The following is a 22238-nucleotide window of genomic DNA, read 5'->3' as shown; positions in this document are numbered from 1 at the left end:
GCAAGCGTTGTTTCACGTCGGTTTTCTAGCTGACTCGACAAACTTCGTACCGCCTCAAACCTTTTAAACCTTCCCTGGACTTCTACAAATAATTGCAAGAGCAAAATTTGCCAAATCTGTCTAGTCTGGCATCGGAGTCTGGAATTGTGTCCAGTATATGGCAATAGGCTCACCCCCTATTACATGGGACTTATAACACAAATGGTGAAAAGTGGGCGTATATTGTACAGTGGCATTACGTGCCGTAATATGCACCTCTGCCTACCCCTTCGAGGATAAAAGGCGTGACGTTACTTTTTCGGTCCAGCCGTTCTCGAGTTTTAGCGAGACTAACGAACAGCAATTGATTTTTTTATATAGATTAGTCTGATTAAATAATTATTTTATTTATTTTTGCAGTGATTTCCATCTTCGGTCTTGTTGGTAACGCTCAGCATCCTAAACGTGAGTATTTTATTTCTAGTAAATTGTGCCTGCTTTTTTAGTCAAGTGGACGCAAGTGCGACTGCCGTACAAAGGGTCTCTGGTTCGATTCCCGAGTCAGGCAAAGTATTAATGGACTTTTATTGGTTTTACGAAAATTTCTCAATAGTAGCACGGAGTCTGTAATTGTGCCAGTTTTTTGTTTTGATTTTTCGAAAAATTCTCAGTAGTAGCACGGAGTCTGGAATTGTGCCCGGTATATGGCAATAGACTCACCCTCTATTACATGGGACTTATAACACAAATGGTGAAAAGTGGGTGTACATTGTATAGCGGCATTACGTGCCATAATGTGCACCTCTGCCTACCCCTTGGGGGAGAAAAGGCGTGACGTTGTATGTTAAAGTATTAAAATTAATTATCTTTATTTTTCTTTTGCAGTCGGCAGATACCTTGTGGCTGGTGAGTAAAACATTGCTCTCATGTTTTTTATAGGAGCCTTACTAAAATACACTAAAATAATATCATAAGTAGTTTTTGACAGCGGTTTCGCCCGCATTCCTGTGGAATAAAAAGTATCTATGACTACGTATATACAACACAAAAAGATTTTTTCAAATCGAACTAGCAGTTCCTGAGATTAGCGACTTCGAACAAACAAACAAATTCTTCAGCATTAAATATTAATAGGAATTCCCGGGTTCAATTTCCGGGTCGGGCGAAGTATTGCTGAGCTTTTTTCAGTTTTTCGAAAATTTCTCAGTAGTAGCATGGAGTCTGGAATTGTGCCCAATATATGGCAATAGGCTCACCCCCTATTACATGGGACTTATAACATAAATTGTGAAAAGTGGGTGTACATTGTATTGCGGTGTTACGTGTTGTAATGAACACCTCTGCCCTACTCCTTCGGGGATAAAGGGCGTGACGATATGACAATAAATATAAACTAATAAATGTATTTTTTCTATTTCAGAATTCTTGTTCCTCTTCAAGATCAACCACTTTGCCCGCGACTACAAAATAGGTAAATATATTTAACTACCGACCCGCCCCAGCTTCGCATGGGTGCAATGGTGATATATTACGCATGTATTATACATATAAACCTTCCTCTTGAATCACTCTATCTATTAAACAAACCGCATCAAAATCCGTTGCGTAGTTTTAAAGATTTAAGCGTACAAAGGGACATAGGGATAGAGAAAGCGACTTTGTTTTATATAGTCAAGTATTGAATTCTGGGTGAACAGCTCCATGTACCTTGACCACAGAAGAGCTGTAATGTTGTAGGTTGTCTAGGAATGTTACGGACATGCGGCGCGGCTGTTATAATGCCGTATTTATAAAGTGTTCAAATTAGCTCAAAGAGAATAATATTAATTGACTTACCTACTCTATTTCGCTCATTTTTCGCATATCGTCAGCCAAAATGATAACAAATATGTGGTTTAAATTAAGTCATAAGAGGTTAAAAAAAAATTCGCTTTTATTTCAGATATTGAAAGTTACATACAAATCATTGATACCAGTGTCCTTATTGAAATAAGACAATTATGGCTGCCGGGAGTAAGGATATGTAGTGATGAAAAATTCGAGAAAGGCATAGTGGATACGGATGACCAAGAATTAGTGGAAGATGAGGAAACGTATCCCCAAGAAGATGACGATGACGATTATGACGATGATGACGATGACGATGATGATGATGATGATTCTCCCACACCTGGAGGAGAAGGCGATGCTCCTGATTCCGACAGCGATGATGGGACGACACCTTTGACTCCTGGACAGGGTGGCAAGAAACCAGGTAAGCCTGGAAAGCCCGGCAAGCCCGGACAGTCTCCTGATGACAATGATGATGACGATGAGACCAACCCCAAGAAACCTGGACAGGGTGGCAAGAAACCAGGCAAGCCAGGCAAGCCCGGCAAGCCCGGCAAGCCCGGACAGTCTCCTGATGACAATGATGATGACGACGAGACCAACCCCAAGAAACCTGGACAGGGTGGCAAGAAACCAGGCAAGCCAGGCAAGCCCGGCAAGCCCGGACAGTCTCCTGATGACAATGATGATGACGATGAGACCAACCCCAAGAAACCTGGACAGGGTGGCAAGAAACCAGGCAAGCCAGGCAAGCCCGGCAAGCCCGGCAAGCCCGGACAGTCTCCTGATGACAATGACGATGACGATGAGACCAACCCCAAGAAACCTGGACAGGGTGGCAAGAAACCAGGCAAGCCAGGCAAGCCCGGCAAGCCCGGACAGTCTCCTGATGACAATGATGATGACGACGAGACCAACCCCAAGAAACCTGGACAGGGTGGCAAGAAACCAGGCAAGCCAGGCAAGCCCGGCAAGCCCGGCAAGCCCGGACAGTCTCCTGATGACAATGATGATGACGACGAGACCAACCCTAAGAAACCTGGACAGGGTGGCAAGAAACCAGGCAAGCCAGGCAAGCCCGGCAAGCCCGGCAAGCCCGGACAGTCTCCTGATGACAATGACGATGACGATGAGACCAACCCCAAGAAACCTGGACAGGGTGGCAAGAAACCAGGCAAGCCAGGCAAGCCAGGCAAGCCCGGCAAGCCCGGACAGTCTCCTGATGACAATGACGATGACGATGAGACCAACCCCAAGAAACCTGGACAGGGTGGCAAGAAACCAGGCAAGCCAGGCAAGCCCGGCAAGCCCGGCAAGCCCGGACAGTCTCCTGATGACAATGATGATGACGATGAGACCAACCCCAAGAAACCTGGACAGGGTGGCAAGAAACCAGGCAAGCCAGGCAAGCCCGGCAAGCCCGGACAGTCTCCTGATGACAATGATGATGACGACGAGACCAACCCCAAGAAACCTGGACAGGGTGGCAAGAAACCAGGCAAGCCAGGCAAGCCAGGCAAGCCCGGCAAGCCCGGACAGTCTCCTGATGACAATGATGATGACGACGAGACCAACCCTAAGAAACCTGGACAGGGTGGCAAGAAACCAGGCAAGCCAGGCAAGCCCGGCAAGCCCGGCAAGCCCGGACAGTCTCCTGATGACAATGACGATGACGATGAGACCAACCCCAAGAAACCTGGACAGGGTGGCAAGAAACCAGGCAAGCCAGGCAAGCCCGGCATGCCCGGCAAGCCCGGACAGTCTCCTGATGACAATGACGATGACGATGAGACCAACCCCAAGAAACCTGGACAGGGTGGCAAGAAACCAGGCAAGCCAGGCAAGCCCGGCAAGCCAGGACAGTCTCCTGATGACAATGACGATGACGACATGACCAACCCCAAGAAACCTGGACAGGGTGGCAAGAAACCAGGCAAGCCAGGCAAGCCCGGCAAGCCCGGACAGTCTCCTGATGACAATGACGATGACGACGAGACCAACCCCAAGAAACCTGGACAGGGTGGCAAGAAACCAGGCAAGCCAGGCAAGCCCGGCAAGCCCGGCAAGCCCGGACAGTCTCCTGATGACAATGACGATGACGATGAGACCAACCCCAAGAAACCTGGACAGGGTGGCAAGAAACCAGGCAAGCCAGGCAAGCCCGGCAAGCCCGGACAGTCTCCTGATGACAATGACGATGACGATGAGACCAACCCCAAGAAACCTGGACAGGGTGGCAAGAAACCAGGCAAGCCAGGCAAGCCCGGCAAGCCCGGACAGTCTCCTGATGACAATGATGATGACGACGAGACCAACCCCAAGAAACCTGGACAGGGTGGCAAGAAACCAGGCAAGCCAGGCAAGCCCGGCAAGCCCGGCAAGCCCGGACAGTCTCCTGATGACAATGATGATGACGATGAGACCAACCCCAAGAAACCTGGACAGGGTGGCAAGAAACCAGGCAAGCCAGGCAAGCCCGGCAAGCCCGGCAAGCCCGGACAGTCTCCTGATGACAAGGACGATGACGATGAGACCAACCCCAAGAAACCTGGACAGGGTGGCAAGAAACCAGGCAAGCCAGGCAAGCCCGGCAAGCCCGGCAAGCCCGGACAGTCTCCTGATGACAATGATGATGACGATGAGACCAACCCCAAGAAACCTGGACAGGGTGGCAAGAAACCAGGCAAGCCAGGCAAGCCCGGCAAGCCCGGACAGTCTCCTGATGACAATGATGATGACGATGAGACCAACCCCAAGAAACCTGGACAGGGTGGCAAGAAACCAGGCAAGCCAGGCAAGCCCGGCAAGCCCGGACAGTCTCCTGATGACAATGATGATGACGACGAGACCAACCCCAAGAAACCTGGACAGGGTGGCAAGAAACCAGGCAAGCCAGGCAAGCCCGGCAAGCCCGGCAAGCCCGGACAGTCTCCTGATGACAATGATGATGACGATGAGACCAACCCCAAGAAACCTGGACAGGGTGGCAAGAAACCAGGCAAGCCAGGCAAGCCCGGCAAGCCCGGCAAGCCCGGACAGTCTCCTGATGACAATGATGATGACGACGAGACCAACCCCAAGAAACCTGGACAGGGTGGCAAGAAACCAGGCAAGCCAGGCAAGCCCGGCAAGCCCGGCAAGCCCGGACAGTCTCCTGATGACAATGATGATGACGATGAGACCAACCCCAAGAAACCTGGACAGGGTGGCAAGAAACCAGGCAAGCCAGGCAAGCCCGGCAAGCCCGGACAGTCTCCTGATGACAATTAAGATAACGACGAGACCAACCCCAAGAAACCTGGACAGGGTGGCAAGAAACCAGGCAAGCCAGGCAAGCCCGGCAAGCCCGGACAGTCTCCTGGTGACAATGATGATGACGACGAGACCAACCCCAAGAAACCTGGACAGGGTGGCAAGAAACCAGGCAAGCCCGGCAAGCCCGGCAAGCCCGGACAGTCTCCTGATGACAATGACGATGACGATGAGACCAACCCCAAGAAACCTGGACAGGGTGGCAAGAAACCAGGCAAGCCAGGCAAGCCCGGCAAGCCCGGCAAGCCCGGACAGTCTCCTGATGACAATGATGATGACGACGAGACCAACCCCAAGAAACCTGGACAGGGTGGCAAGAAACCAGGCAAGCCAGGCAAGCCCGGCAAGCCCGGCAAGCCCGGACAGTCTCCTGATGACAATGACGATGACGATGAGACCAACCCCAAGAAACCTGGACAGGGTGGCAAGAAACCAGGCAAGCCAGGCAAGCCCGGCAAGCCCGGACAGTCTCCTGATGACAATGACGATGACGACGAGACCAACCCCAAGAAACCAGGACAGGGTGGCAAGAAACCAGGCAAGCCAGGCAAGCCCGGCAAGCCCGGCAAGCCCGGCAAGCCCGGACAGTCTCCTGATGACAATGATGATGACGACGAGACCAACCCCAAGAAACCTGGACAGGGTGGCAAGAAACCAGGCAAGCCAGGCAAGCCCGGCAAGCCCGGCAAGCCCGGACAGTCTCCTGATGACAATGATGATGACGACGAGACCAACCCCAAGAAACCTGGACAGGGTGGCAAGAAACCAGGCAAGCCAGGCAAGCCCGGCAAGCCCGGACAGTCTCCTGATGACAATGATGATGACGACGAGACCAACCCCAAGAAACCTGGACAGGGTGGCAAGAAACCAGGCAAGCCAGGCAAGCCCGGCAAGCCCGGCAAGCCCGGACAGTCTCCTGATGACAATGACGATGACGATGAGACCAACCCCAAGAAACCTGGACAGGGTGGCAAGAAACCAGGCAAGCCAGGCAAGCCCGGCAAGCCCGGCAAGCCCGGACAGTCTCCTGATGACAATGATGATGACGACGAGACCAACCCCAAGAAACCTGGACAGGGTGGCAAGAAACCAGGCAAGCCAGGCAAGCCCGGCAAGCCCGGCAAGCCCGGACAGTCTCCTGATGACAATGATGATGACGACGAGACCAACCCCAAGAAACCTGGACAGGGTGGCAAGAAACCAGGCAAGCCAGGCAAGCCCGGCAAGCCCGGACAGTCTCCTGATGACAATGACGATGACGATGAGACCAACCCCAAGAAACCTGGACAGGGTGGCAAGAAACCAGGCAAGCCAGGCAAGCCCGGCAAGCCCGGCAAGCCCGGACAGTCTCCTGATGACAATGACGATGACGATGAGACCAACCCCAAGAAACCTGGACAGGGTGGCAAGAAACCAGGCAAGCCAGGCAAGCCCGGCAAGCCCGGCAAGCCCGGACAGTCTCCTGATGACAATGACGATGACGATGAGACCAACCCCAAGAAACCTGGACAGGGTGGCAAGAAACCAGGCAAGCCAGGCAAGCCCGGCAAGCCCGGACAGTCTCCTGATGACAATGACGATGACGATGAGACCAACCCCAAGAAACCTGGACAGGGTGGCAAGAAACCAGGCAAGCCAGGCAAGCCCGGCAAGCCCGGACAGTCTCCTGATGACAATGACGATGACGATGAGACCAACCCCAAGAAACCTGGACAGGGTGGCAAGAAACCAGGCAAGCCAGGCAAGCCCGGCAAGCCCGGACAGTCTCCTGATGACAATGACGATGACGATGAGACCAACCCCAAGAAACCTGGACAGGGTGGCAAGAAACCAGGCAAGCCAGGCAAGCCAGGCAAGCCCGGCAAGCCCGGACAGTCTCCTGATGACAATGATGATGACGACGAGACCAACCCCAAGAAACCTGGACAGGGTGGCAAGAAACCAGGCAAGCCAGGCAAGCCCGGCAAGCCCGGACAGTCTCCTGATGACAATGATGATGACGACGAGACCAACCCCAAGAAACCTGGACAGGGTGGCAAGAAACCAGGCAAGCCAGGCAAGCCCGGCAAGCCCGGCAAGCCCGGCAAGCCCGGACAGTCTCCTGATGACAATGATGATGACGATGAGACCAACCCCAAGAAACCTGGACAGGGTGGCAAGAAACCAGGCAAGCCAGGCAAGCCCGGCAAGCCCGGACAGTCTCCTGATGACAAGGACGATGACGATGAGACCAACCCCAAGAAACCTGGACAGGGTGGCAAGAAACCAGGCAAGCCAGGCAAGCCCGGCAAGCCCGGACAGTCTCCTGATGACAATGACGATGACGATGAGACCAACCCCAAGAAACCTGGACAGGGTGGCAAGAAACCAGGCAAGCCAGGCAAGCCCGGCAAGCCCGGCAAGCCCGGACAGTCTCCTGATGACAATGATGATGACGACGAGACCAACCCCAAGAAACCTGGACAGGGTGGCAAGAAACCAGGCAAGCCAGGCAAGCCCGGCAAGCCCGGCAAGCCCGGACAGTCTCCTGATGACAATGACGATGACGATGAGACCAACCCCAAGAAACCTGGACAGGGTGGCAAGAAACCAGGCAAGCCAGGCAAGCCCGGCAAGCCCGGACAGTCTCCTGATGACAATGACGATGACGACAGACCAACCCCAAGAAACCTGGACAGGGTGGCAAGAAACCAGGCAAGCCAGGCAAGCCCGGCAAGCCCGGACAGTCTCCTGATGACAATGACGATGACGACGAGACCAACCCCAAGAAACCTGGACAGGGTGGCAAGAAACCAGGCAAGCCAGGCAAGCCCGGCAAGCCCGGCAAGCCCGGACAGTCTCCTGATGACAATGACGATGACGATGAGACCAACCCCAAGAAACCTGGACAGGGTGGCAAGAAACCAGGCAAGCCAGGCAAGCCCGGCAAGCCCGGACAGTCTCCTGATGACAATGATGATGACGACGAGACCAACCCCAAGAAACCTGGACAGGGTGGCAAGAAACCAGGCAAGCCAGGCAAGCCCGGCAAGCCCGGACAGTCTCCTGATGACAATGATGATGACGACGAGACCAACCCCAAGAAACCTGGACAGGGTGGCAAGAAACCAGGCAAGCCAGGCAAGCCCGGCAAGCCCGGACAGTCTCCTGATGACAATGACGATGACGACGAGACCAACCCCAAGAAACCTGGACAGGGTGGCAAGAAACCAGGCAAGCCAGGCAAGCCCGGCAAGCCCGGACAGTCTCCTGATGACAATGACGATGACGATGAGACCAACCCCAAGAAACCTGGACAGGGTGGCAAGAAACCAGGCAAGCCAGGCAAGCCCGGCAAGCCCGGCAAGCCCGGACAGTCTCCTGATGACAATGACGATGACGATGAGACCAACCCCAAGAAACCTGGACAGGGTGGCAAGAAACCAGGCAAGCCAGGCAAGCCCGGCAAGCCCGGCAAGCCCGGACAGTCTCCTGATGACAATGACGATGACGATGAGACCAACCCCAAGAAACCTGGACAGGGTGGCAAGAAACCAGGCAAGCCAGGCAAGCCCGGCAAGCCCGGCAAGCCCGGACAGTCTCCTGATGACAATGATGATGACGACGAGACCAACCCCAAGAAACCTGGACAGGGTGGCAAGAAACCAGGCAAGCCAGGCAAGCCCGGCAAGCCCGGCAAGCCCGGACAGTCTCCTGATGACAATGATGATGACGACGAGACCAACCCCAAGAAACCTGGACAGGGTGGCAAGAAACCAGGCAAGCCAGGCAAGCCCGGCAAGCCCGGACAGTCTCCTGATGACAATGATGATGACGATGAGACCAACCCCAAGAAACCTGGACAGGGTGGCAAGAAACCAGGCAAGCCAGGCAAGCCCGGCAAGCCCGGCAAGCCCGGACAGTCTCCTGATGACAATGACGATGACGATGAGACCAACCCCAAGAAACCTGGACAGGGTGGCAAGAAACCAGGCAAGCCAGGCAAGCCCGGCAAGCCCGGACAGTCTCCTGATGACAATGACGATGACGATGAGACCAACCCCAAGAAACCTGGACAGGGTGGCAAGAAACCAGGCAAGCCAGGCAAGCCCGGCAAGCCCGGACAGTCTCCTGATGACAATGATGATGACGACGAGACCAACCCCAAGAAACCTGGACAGGGTGGCAAGAAACCAGGCAAGCCAGGCAAGCCCGGCAAGCCCGGCAAGCCCGGACAGTCTCCTGATGACAATGACGATGACGATGAGACCAACCCCAAGAAACCTGGACAGGGTGGCAAGAAACCAGGCAAGCCAGGCAAGCCCGGCAAGCCCGGCAAGCCCGGACAGTCTCCTGATGACAATGACGATGACGATGAGACCAACCCCAAGAAACCTGGACAGGGTGGCAAGAAACCAGGCAAGCCAGGCAAGCCCGGCAAGCCCGGACAGTCTCCTGATGACAATGATGATGACGATGAGACCAACCCCAAGAAACCTGGACAGGGTGGCAAGAAACCAGGCAAGCCAGGCAAGCCCGGCAAGCCCGGACAAGCCCAGGCAAGCCAGGCAAGCCCGGACAGTCTCCTGATGACAAGGACGATGACGATGAGACCAACCCCAAGAAACCTGGACAGGGTGGCAAGAAACCAGGCAAGCCAGGCAAGCCCGGCAAGCCCGGACAGTCTCCTGATGACAATGATGATGACGATGAGACCAACCCCAAGAAACCTGGACAGGGTGGCAAGAAACCAGGCAAGCCAGGCAAGCCCGGCAAGCCCGGCAAGCCCGGACAGTCTCCTGATGACAATGACGATGACGATGAGACCAACCCCAAGAAACCTGGACAGGGTGGCAAGAAACCAGGCAAGCCAGGCAAGCCCGGCAAGCCCGGACAGTCTCCTGATGACAATGACGATGACGATGAGACCAACCCCAAGAAACCTGGACAGGGTGGCAAGAAACCAGGCAAGCCAGGCAAGCCCGGCAAGCCCGGACAGTCTCCTGATGACAATGACGATGACGATGAGACCAACCCCAAGAAACCTGGACAGGGTGGCAAGAAACCAGGCAAGCCAGGCAAGCCCGGCAAGCCCGGACAGTCTCCTGATGACAATGATGATGACGATGAGACCAACCCCAAGAAACCTGGACAGGGTGGCAAGAAACCAGGCAAGCCAGGCAAGCCCGGCAAGCCCGGACAGTCTCCTGATGACAATGACGATGACGATGAGACCAACCCCAAGAAACCTGGACAGGGTGGCAAGAAACCAGGCAAGCCAGGCAAGCCCGGCAAGCCCGGCAAGCCCGGACAGTCTCCTGATGACAATGACGATGACGATGAGACCAACCCCAAGAAACCTGGACAGGGTGGCAAGAAACCAGGCAAGCCAGGCAAGCCCGGCAAGCCCGGACAGTCTCCTGATGACAATGACGATGACGATGAGACCAACCCCAAGAAACCTGGACAGGGTGGCAAGAAACCAGGCAAGCCAGGCAAGCCCGGCAAGCCCGGACAGTCTCCTGATGACAATGACGATGACGATGAGACCAACCCCAAGAAACCTGGACAGGGTGGCAAGAAACCAGGCAAGCCAGGCAAGCCCGGCAAGCCCGGACAGTCTCCTGATGACAATGATGATGACGATGAGACCAACCCCAAGAAACCTGGACAGGGTGGCAAGAAACCAGGCAAGCCAGGCAAGCCCGGCAAGCCCGGCAAGCCCGGACAGTCTCCTGATGACAATGACGATGACGATGAGACCAACCCCAAGAAACCTGGACAGGGTGGCAAGAAACCAGGCAAGCCAGGCAAGCCCGGCAAGCCCGGACAGTCTCCTGATGACAATGATGATGACGATGAGACCAACCCCAAGAAACCTGGACAGGGTGGCAAGAAACCAGGCAAGCCAGGCAAGCCCGGCAAGCCCGGCAAGCCCGGACAGTCTCCTGATGACAATGACGATGACGATGAGACCAACCCCAAGAAACCTGGACAGGGTGGCAAGAAACCAGGCAAGCCAGGCAAGCCCGGCAAGCCCGGCAAGCCCGGACAGTCTCCTGATGACAATGACGATGACGATGAGACCAACCCCAAGAAACCTGGACAGGGTGGCAAGAAACCAGGCAAGCCAGGCAAGCCCGGCAAGCCCGGCAAGCCCGGACAGTCTCCTGATGACAATGACGATGACGATGAGACCAACCCCAAGAAACCTGGACAGGGTGGCAAGAAACCAGGCAAGCCAGGCAAGCCCGGCAAGCCCGGACAGTCTCCTGATGACAATGATGATGACGATGAGACCAACCCCAAGAAACCTGGACAGGGTGGCAAGAAACCAGGCAAGCCAGGCAAGCCCGGCAAGCCCGGCAAGCCCGGACAGTCTCCTGATGACAATGACGATGACGATGAGACCAACCCCAAGAAACCTGGACAGGGTGGCAAGAAACCAGGCAAGCCAGGCAAGCCCGGCAAGCCCGGCAAGCCCGGACAGTCTCCTGATGACAATGATGATGACGATGAGACCAACCCCAAGAAACCTGGACAGGGTGGCAAGAAACCAGGCAAGCCAGGCAAGCCCGGCAAGCCCGGACAGTCTCCTGATGACAATGACGATGACGATGAGACCAACCCCAAGAAACCTGGACAGGGTGGCAAGAAACCAGGCAAGCCAGGCAAGCCCGGCAAGCCCGGACAGTCTCCTGATGACAATGATGATGACGACGAGACCAACCCCAAGAAACCTGGACAGGGTGGCAAGAAACCAGGCAAGCCAGGCAAGCCCGGCAAGCCCGGACAGTCTCCTGATGACAATGATGATGACGATGAGACCAACCCCAAGAAACCTGGACAGGGTGGCAAGAAACCAGGCAAGCCAGGCAAGCCCGGCAAGCCCGGACAGTCTCCTGATGACAATGACGATGACGATGAGACCAACCCCAAGAAACCTGGACAGGGTGGCAAGAAACCAGGCAAGCCAGGCAAGCCCGGCAAGCCCGGACAGTCTCCTGATGACAATGACGATGACGATGAGACCAACCCCAAGAAACCTGGACAGGGTGGCAAGAAACCAGGCAAGCCAGGCAAGCCCGGCAAGCCCGGCAAGCCCGGACAGTCTCCTGATGACAATGACGATGACGATGAGACCAACCCCAAGAAACCTGGACAGGGTGGCAAGAAACCAGGCAAGCCAGGCAAGCCCGGCAAGCCCGGCAAGCCCGGACAGTCTCCTGATGACAATGACGATGACGATGAGACCAACCCCAAGAAACCTGGACAGGGTGGCAAGAAACCAGGCAAGCCAGGCAAGCCCGGCAAGCCCGGACAGTCTCCTGATGACAATGATGATGACGATGAGACCAACCCCAAGAAACCTGGACAGGGTGGCAAGAAACCAGGCAAGCCAGGCAAGCCCGGCAAGCCCGGACAGTCTCCTGATGACAATGACGATGACGATGAGACCAACCCCAAGAAACCTGGACAGGGTGGCAAGAAACCAGGCAAGCCAGGCAAGCCCGGCAAGCCCGGACAGTCTCCTGATGACAATGATGATGACGACGAGACCAACCCCAAGAAACCTGGACAGGGTGGCAAGAAACCAGGCAAGCCAGGCAAGCCCGGCAAGCCCGGCAAGCCCGGACAGTCTCCTGATGACAATGACGATGACGATGAGACCAACCCCAAGAAACCTGGACAGGGTGGCAAGAAACCAGGCAAGCCAGGCAAGCCCGGCAAGCCCGGACAGTCTCCTGATGACAATGATGATGACGACGAGACCAACCCCAAGAAACCTGGACAGGGTGGCAAGAAACCAGGCAAGCCAGGCAAGCCCGGCAAGCCCGGACAGTCTCCTGATGACAATGATGATGACGACGAGACCAACCCCAAGAAACCTGGACAGGGTGGCAAGAAACCAGGCAAGCCAGGCAAGCCCGGCAAGCCCGGCAAGCCCGGACAGTCTCCTGATGACAATGATGATGACGACGAGACCAACCCCAAGAAACCTGGACAGGGTGGCAAGAAACCAGGCAAGCCAGGCAAGCCCGGCAAGCCCGGCAAGCCCGGACAGTCTCCTGATGACAATGATGATGACGACGAGACCAACCCCAAGAAACCTGGACAGGGTGGCAAGAAACCAGGCAAGCCAGGCAAGCCCGGCAAGCCCGGACAGTCTCCTGATGACAATGATGATGACGATGAGACCAACCCCAAGAAACCTGGACAGGGTGGCAAGAAACCAGGCAAGCCAGGCAAGCCCGGCAAGCCCGGACAGTCTCCTGATGACAATGACGATGACGATGAGACCAACCCCAAGAAACCTGGACAGGGTGGCAAGAAACCAGGCAAGCCAGGCAAGCCCGGCAAGCCCGGACAGTCTCCTGATGACAATGACGATGACGATGAGACCAACCCCAAGAAACCTGGACAGGGTGGCAAGAAACCAGGCAAGCCAGGCAAGCCCGGCAAGCCCGGACAGTCTCCTGATGACAATGATGATGACGACGAGACCAACCCCAAGAAACCTGGACAGGGTGGCAAGAAACCAGGCAAGCCAGGCAAGCCCGGCAAGCCCGGACAGTCTCCTGATGACAATGACGATGACGATGAGACCAACCCCAAGAAACCTGGACAGGGTGGCAAGAAACCAGGCAAGCCAGGCAAGCCCGGCAAGCCCGGACAGTCTCCTGATGACAATGATGATGACGACGAGACCAACCCCAAGAAACCTGACCAACCCCAAGAAACTGGACAGGGTGGCAAGAAACCAGGCAAGCCAGGCAAGCCCGGCAAGCCCGGACAGTCTCCTGATGACAATGATGATGACGATGAGACCAACCCCAAGAAACCTGGACAGGGTGGCAAGAAACCAGGCAAGCCAGGCAAGCCCGGCAAGCCCGGCAAGCCCGGACAGTCTCCTGATGACAATGACGATGACGATGAGACCAACCCCAAGAAACCTGGACAGGGTGGCAAGAAACCAGGCAAGCCAGGCAAGCCCGGCAAGCCCGGACAGTCTCCTGATGACAATGACGATGACGATGAGACCAACCCCAAGAAACCTGGACAGGGTGGCAAGAAACCAGGCAAGCCAGGCAAGCCCGGCAAGCCCGGACAGTCTCCTGATGACAATGACGATGACGATGAGACCAACCCCAAGAAACCTGGACAGGGTGGCAAGAAACCAGGCAAGCCAGGCAAGCCCGGCAAGCCCGGCAAGCCCGGACAGTCTCCTGATGACAATGATGATGACGACGAGACCAACCCCAAGAAACCTGGACAGGGTGGCAAGAAACCAGGCAAGCCAGGCAAGCCCGGCAAGCCCGGACAGTCTCCTGATGACAATGATGATGACGACGAGACCAACCCCAAGAAACCTGGACAGGGTGGCAAGAAACCAGGCAAGCCAGGCAAGCCCGGCAAGCCCGGACAGTCTCCTGATGACAATGACGATGACGACATGACCAACCCCAAGAAACCTGGACAGGGTGGCAAGAAACCAGGCAAGCCAGGCAAGCCCGGCAAGCCCGGACAGTCTCCTGATGACAATGACGATGACGATGAGACCAACCCCAAGAAACCTGGACAGGGTGGCAAGAAACCAGGCAAGCCAGGCAAGCCCGGCAAGCCCGGCAAGCCCGGACAGTCTCCTGATGACAATGACGATGACGATGAGACCAACCCCAAGAAACCTGGACAGGGTGGCAAGAAACCAGGCAAGCCAGGCAAGCCCGGCAAGCCCGGACAGTCTCCTGATGACAAGGACGATGACGATGAGACCAACCCCAAGAAACCTGGACAGGGTGGCAAGAAACCAGGCAAGCCAGGCAAGCCCGGCAAGCCCGGACAGTCTCCTGATGACAATGATGATGACGACGAGACCAACCCCAAGAAACCTGGACAGGGTGGCAAGAAACCAGGCAAGCCAGGCAAGCCCGGCAAGCCCGGACAGTCTCCTGATGACAATGATGATGACGATGAGACCAACCCCAAGAAACCTGGACAGGGTGGCAAGAAACCAGGCAAGCCAGGCAAGCCCGGCAAGCCCGGCAAGCCCGGACAGTCTCCTGATGACAATGACGATGACGATGAGACCAACCCCAAGAAACCTGGACAGGGTGGCAAGAAACCAGGCAAGCCAGGCAAGCCCGGCAAGCCCGGACAGTCTCCTGATGACAATGACGATGACGATGAGACCAACCCCAAGAAACCTGGACAGGGTGGCAAGAAACCAGGCAAGCCAGGCAAGCCCGGCAAGCCCGGACAGTCTCCTGATGACAATGACGATGACGATGAGACCAACCCCAAGAAACCTGGACAGGGTGGCAAGAAACCAGGCAAGCCAGGCAAGCCCGGCAAGCCCGGCAAGCCCGGACAGTCTCCTGATGACAATGACGATGACGATGAGACCAACCCCAAGAAACCTGGACAGGGTGGCAAGAAACCAGGCAAGCCAGGCAAGCCCGGCAAGCCCGGCAAGCCCGGACAGTCTCCTGATGACAAGGACGATGACGATGAGACCAACCCCAAGAAACCTGGACAGGGTGGCAAGAAACCAGGCAAGCCAGGCAAGCCCGGCAAGCCCGGACAGTCTCCTGATGACAATGATGATGACGACGAGACCAACCCCAAGAAACCTGGACAGGGTGGCAAGAAACCAGGCAAGCCAGGCAAGCCCGGCAAGCCCGGCAAGCCCGGACAGTCTCCTGATGACAATGATGATGACGACGAGACCAACCCCAAGAAACCTGGACAGGGTGGCAAGAAACCAGGCAAGCCAGGCAAGCCCGGCAAGCCCGGACAGTCTCCTGATGACAATGATGATGACGACGAGACCAACCCCAAGAAACCTGGACAGGGTGGCAAGAAACCAGGCAAGCCAGGCAAGCCCGGCAAGCCCGGACAGTCTCCTGATGACAAGGACGATGACGATGAGACCAACCCCAAGAAACCTGGACAGGGTGGCAAGAAACCAGGCAAGCCAGGCAAGCCCGGCAAGCCCGGACAGTCTCCTGATGACAATGACGATGACGATGAGACCAACCCCAAGAAACCTGGACAGGGTGGCAAGAAACCAGGCAAGCCAGGCAAGCCCGGCAAGCCCGGACAGTCTCCTGATGACAAGGACGATGACGATGAGACCAACCCCAAGAAACCTGGACAGGGTGGCAAGAAACCAGGCAAGCCAGGCAAGCCCGGCAAGCCCGGACAGTCTCCTGATGACAATGACGATGACGATGAGACCAACCCCAAGAAACCTGGACAGGGTGGCAAGAAACCAGGCAAGCCAGGCAAGCCCGGCAAGCCCGGCAAGCCCGGCAAGCCCGGACAGTCTCCTGATGACAATGATGATGACGACGAGACCAACCCCAAGAAACCTGGACAGGGTGGCAAGAAACCAGGCAAGCCAGGCAAGCCCGGCAAGCCCGGCAAGCCCGGACAGTCTCCTGATGACAAGGACGATGACGATGAGACCAACCCCAAGAAACCTGGACAGGGTGGCAAGAAACCAGGCAAGCCAGGCAAGCCCGGCAAGCCCGGCAAGCCCGGACAGTCTCCTGATGACAATGACGATGACGATGAGACCAACCCCAAGAAACCTGGACAGGGTGGCAAGAAACCAGGCAAGCCAGGCAAGCCCGGCAAGCCCGGCAAGCCCGGACAGTCTCCTGATGACAAGGACGATGACGATGAGACCAACCCCAAGAAACCTGGACAGGGTGGCAAGAAACCAGGCAAGCCAGGCAAGCCCGGCAAGCCCGGACAGTCTCCTGATGACAATGATGATGACGACGAGACCAACCCCAAGAAACCTGGACAGGGTGGCAAGAAACCAGGCAAGCCAGGCAAGCCCGGCAAGCCCGGCAAGCCCGGACAGTCTCCTGATGACAATGATGATGACGACGAGACCAACCCCAAGAAACCTGGACAGGGTGGCAAGAAACCAGGCAAGCCAGGCAAGCCCGGCAAGCCCGGCAAGCCCGGACAGTCTCCTGATGACAATGATGATGACGACGAGACCAACCCCAAGAAACCTGGACAGGGTGGCAAGAAACCAGGCAAGCCAGGCAAGCCCGGCAAGCCCGGACAGTCTCCTGATGACAATGATGATGACGACGAGACCAACCCCAAGAAACCTGGACAGGGTGGCAAGAAACCAGGCAAGCCAGGCAAGCCCGGCAAGCCCGGACAGTCTCCTGATGACAATGATGATGACGACGAGACCAACCCCAAGAAACCTGGACAGGGTGGCAAGAAACCAGGCAAGCCAGGCAAGCCCGGCAAGCCCGGACAGTCTCCTGATGACAAAGACGATGACGATGAGACCAACCCCAAGAAACCTGGACAGGGTGGCAAGAAACCAGGCAAGCCAGGCAAGCAAGGCAAGCCCGGACAGTCTCCTGATGACAATGATGATGACGACGAGACCAACCCCAAGAAACCTGGACAGGGTGGCAAGAAACCAGGCAAGCCAGGCAAGCCCGGCAAGCCCGGACAGTCTCCTGATGACAAGGACGATGACGATGAGACCAACCCCAAAAAACCTGGACAGGGTGGCAAGAAACCAGGCAAGCCAGGCAAGCCCGGCAAGCCCGGACAGTCTCCTGATGACAATGATGATGACGATGAGACCAACCCCAAGAAACCTGGACAGGGTGGCAAGAAACCAGGCAAGCCAGGCAAGCCCGGCAAGCCCGGACAGTCTCCTGATGACAATGACGATGACGATGAGACCAACCCCAAGAAACCTGGACAGGGTGGCAAGAAACCAGGCAAGCCAGGCAAGCCCGGCAAGCCCGGCAAGCCCGGCAAGCCCGGACAGTCTCCTGATGACAATGATGATGACGACGAGACCAACCCCAAGAAACCTGGACAGGGTGGCAAGAAACCAGGCAAGCCAGGCAAGCCCGGTAAGCCCGGCAAGCCCGGACAGTCTCCTGATGACAAGGACGATGACGATGAGACCAACCCCAAGAAACCTGGACAGGGTGGCAAGAAACCAGGCAAGCCAGGCAAGCCCGGCAAGCCCGGCAAGCCCGGACAGTCTCCTGATGACAATGATGATGACGATGAGACCAACCCCAAGAAACCTGGACAGGGTGGCAAGAAACCAGGCAAGCCAGGCAAGCCCGGCAAGCCCGGCAAGCCCGGACAGTCTCCTGATGACAAGGACGATGACGATGAGACCAACCCCAAGAAACCTGGACAGGGTGGCAAGAAACCAGGCAAGCCAGGCAAGCCCGGCAAGCCCGGCAAGCCCGGACAGTCTCCTGATGACAATGACGATGACGATGAGACCAACCCCAAGAAACCTGGACAGGGTGGCAAGAAACCAGGCAAGCCAGGCAAGCCCGGCAAGCCCGGCAAGCCCGGACAGTCTCCTGATGACAAGGACGATGACGATGAGACCAACCCCAAGAAACCTGGACAGGGTGGCAAGAAACCAGGCAAGCCAGGCAAGCCCGGCAAGCCCGGACAGTCTCCTGATGACAATGATGATGACGACGAGACCAACCCCAAGAAACCTGGACAGGGTGGCAAGAAACCAGGCAAGCCAGGCAAGCCCGGCAAGCCCGGCAAGCCCGGACAGTCTCCTGATGACAATGATGATGACGACGAGACCAACCCCAAGAAACCTGGACAGGGTGGCAAGAAACCAGGCAAGCCAGGCAAGCCCGGCAAGCCCGGCAAGCCCGGACAGTCTCCTGATGACAATGATGATGACGACGAGACCAACCCCAAGAAACCTGGACAGGGTGGCAAGAAACCAGGCAAGCCAGGCAAGCCCGGCAAGCCCGGACAGTCTCCTGATGACAATGATGATGACGACGAGACCAACCCCAAGAAACCTGGACAGGGTGGCAAGAAACCAGGCAAGCCAGGCAAGCCCGGCAAGCCCGGACAGTCTCCTGATGACAATGATGATGACGACGAGACCAACCCCAAGAAACCTGGACAGGGTGGCAAGAAACCAGGCAAGCCAGGCAAGCCCGGCAAGCCCGGACAGTCTCCTGATGACAAGGACGATGACGATGAGACCAACCCCAAGAAACCTGGACAGGGTGGCAAGAAACCAGGCAAGCCAGGCAAGCCCGGCAAGCCCGGACAGTCTCCTGATGACAATGATGATGACGACGAGACCAACCCCAAGAAACCTGGACAGGGTGGCAAGAAACCAGGCAAGCCAGGCAAGCCCGGCAAGCCCGGACAGTCTCCTGATGACAAGGACGATGACGATGAGACCAACCCCAAAAAACCTGGACAGGGTGGCAAGAAACCAGGCAAGCCAGGCAAGCCCGGCAAGCCCGGACAGTCTCCTGATGACAATGATGATGACGATGAGACCAACCCCAAGAAACCTGGACAGGGTGGCAAGAAACCAGGCAAGCCAGGCAAGCCCGGCAAGCCCGGCAAGCCCGGACAGTCTCCTGATGACAATGACGATGACGATGAGACCAACCCCAAGAAACCTGGACAGGGTGGCAAGAAACCAGGCAAGCCAGGCAAGCCCGGCAAGCCCGGCAAGCCCGGACAGTCTCCTGATGACAATGATGATGACGACGAGACCAACCCCAAGAAACCTGGACAAGGTGGCAAGAAACCAGGCAAGCCCGGCAAGCCCGGCAAGCCCGGACAGTCTCCTGATGACAAGGACGATGACGATGAGACCAACCCCAAGAAACCTGGACAGGGTGGCAAGAAACCAGGCAAGCCAGGCAAGCCCGGCAAGCCCGGCAAGCCCGGACAGTCTCCTGATGACAATGATGATGACGACGAGACCAACCCCAAGAAACCTGGACAGGGTGGCAAGAAACCAGGCAAGCCAGGCAAGCCCGGCAAGCCTGGCAAGCCCGGACAGTCTCCTGACGATGACGACCAGGATTCTGGTTTTGAAGACATAGAATATGAGGAATTCGATGAATCATCAAGCTCTGAATCTCAGGAAAGTAGTTCTAAAAAGTCTAGGACTCGATCAAATCGCTGTTACATCGTATACTACGGCAATACCTTCAGGAAAACCACCAATGCAGACTTTGATCCTAGCGACGAAGATGGCAGATCTAAGACCGTCATCTACAGAAGAATCAAAGGCTCCAGAAGAAGCAACCAATTCGCTGATGGTGATGAATACACTTATGAAATCGAAGATGAATCAGATGGTACCACATACAAGTCTTCTGGAATGGATCAGGATGACTCTTCTTACTCCAATTCCAGTAGTTATACAGTAGAAGAATCTGGACCTGACAGTTACTCTAAGACAGAAGAGAGTAATCAAGAAGATGGGTCTCAAAACGAGCAAAATGATGAATCGGAGTATAAGCAAACAACAGAAGATGGTACTTACTACTACAGAAGTAAAAAGAGTAGTAAGTCTGAAAGCTCAAAAAATAGCAAGAAGCAATCGTCGGAGTATTACGAATCTTCTTAAATCAATTAAAATATAAACTGCCTCACTAAGAGACATTTAATGATTACTTAAACCAATTCCTTAGTAACGATTTTGTATAGAAAACTGTTGCTAAGGACTGGGTTAAGTTATCGTTAAATGTGTTTGAGTACGGTGGTAAGGCTGTAAATTTAAATCTTGAATCACGGTTAAATTTATGATAAAATTGTCTTTTTATGATCAACTGATAGATACTACTGGACTTAGGTAACTGATACTAATCATATATGTTTCTTAGAGAGAATATGCTAGGCTTTAAAAAAGTATTTCCCTTAAATTCTTGTTAAAAACCACCTATTTCTGTATTTTATATGATACTAGCGACCCGCCCCAGCTTCGCATGGGTGCAATGGTGACATATTACGCATGTATCATACATATAAACCTTCCTCTTGAATCACTCTATCTATTAAACAAACCGCAACAAAATCCGTTGCGTAGTTTTAAAGATTTAAGCGTACAAAGGGACATAGGGACAGAGAAAGCGACTTTGTTTCATACTATGTAGTGATAATATTTTGACTAAAGCAGTGTTAAGAAATTATTTGTAAACTTGTTTATCCGACTGTTAGTCAAAGTGTTATTGTGTGTTTATTATGAAATTGATCGTGATTCGAGCTATGGTAATGTTTAAGATTATTAGTTTTTAATGTAAATTTAGTTATAATAAAGAAGCAAGTTTTAAAATGTCACTTTTGTCTTTTCTTTCTGATTTACCCATTGTCATAAACACTTCACATCGACAGCCTATAAGCGGACACTGTTGACCAAAGACCTCTTCTCCCACGGAAGTTTGAGCATTAATCACCACGCTTGCTCAATGCAGGTTGCCGATCTCAAACTCATTATTTGATATTAGACTGCCTCATTGGTTGCAAGTGTGACTAAGGATTAGGGGTGTCGGGTTTCATACCCGGATCAGGCAAATATTACTAGGTTTTTTTCGGTATTTCGAAAATTTCTTAGAAGTAGCATGGAGTCTGGAATTGTGCCCAGTATAGTGCAATAGGCTCATCCTATTATCTACATGGGACGTATAACACAAGCGGTGAAATGTGTGTGTACATTGTATAGCGGCATCACGTGCCGTTATGTGCACCTCTGCCTACCCCTTCGGAGATAAAAGACGCACATTAAAAGTAAAATGGAAAAGTGAATTATTTTTTAACCTACTTGACTACATTCTTATATTATACACCTGAAACCTTAACTTAGATAAACGCACTTATTTGTTCAGACCAATACGCTAGTTTCCTTCCAGTCAAATTCAATACTTTTTTCGAAACGTCAAAAACGATATTTTCAATGAACTTTGTATGAAATACTCTATTATGACGTCATAAGTTTTTGACGTCAAATAGCAGACTTATTTCTAGAAATTTAGCTAGCAAAATCGAAAATTAAGTACCTAGTTCATCAAATGTATGAATGAGAGTGTGATTATTTTTGAATATTTTATTGTATTGAAAAGTTGTAATAATTTATTTTTGACCCAGTCATCATCCCTATTGTAAAACCAATCAATTTTAATAGTGTAGGGTCTATATGACCGCCACTACAAATTGGATAACTTACGTAGGTACTCCATAATAGGAAATTATATGGACTTTGTTAAATGCAGGGGTCAAATTAACTGGAGTCCAATTTAACCGTAATTTTCGAAGTTTAGAACAGGTAGTTAAGTTAATTTAAC

General features: G+C 54.2%; 1 protein-coding gene across 3 annotated transcripts in view; it reads left to right on the top strand.

Annotated features, from left to right (window-relative positions):
- LOC118280904 (collagen alpha-2(IV) chain-like) overlaps positions 1-21237 on the top strand; it is a 29211-nt gene extending 7974 nt beyond the window's left edge. Inside the window, exons 12-19 of one of the 3 annotated variants that reach the window (XM_050700439.1) lie at positions 400-444; positions 865-885; positions 1400-1450; positions 1922-2233; positions 6965-7204; positions 9669-9872; positions 14505-16394; positions 18441-21237. In XM_050700439.1, the coding sequence (XP_050556396.1) occupies positions 400-444; positions 865-885; positions 1400-1450; positions 1922-2233; positions 6965-7204; positions 9669-9872; positions 14505-16394; positions 18441-20527 (4850 nt within the window). In that variant the 3' untranslated portion in view covers positions 20528-21237. Of the gene's footprint in view, positions 1-399; positions 445-864; positions 886-1399; positions 1451-1921; positions 2234-6964; positions 7205-9668; positions 9873-13865; positions 13986-14504; positions 16404-18440 lie in introns of all 3 variants that reach the window. The other 2 variants (XM_050700441.1, XM_050700440.1) reach the window with 2 other exon arrangements.
- Positions 21238-22238: the final 1001 nt, after the last annotated feature.

This window comes from Spodoptera frugiperda, chromosome 19 (assembly GCF_023101765.2).
Source record: "Spodoptera frugiperda isolate SF20-4 chromosome 19, AGI-APGP_CSIRO_Sfru_2.0, whole genome shotgun sequence".
Taxonomy (NCBI): Eukaryota; Metazoa; Arthropoda; class Insecta; order Lepidoptera; family Noctuidae; genus Spodoptera; species Spodoptera frugiperda.
Note: the sequence above shows the minus strand (reverse complement) of the source record. Positions and strands in the feature narration are given on the sequence as shown.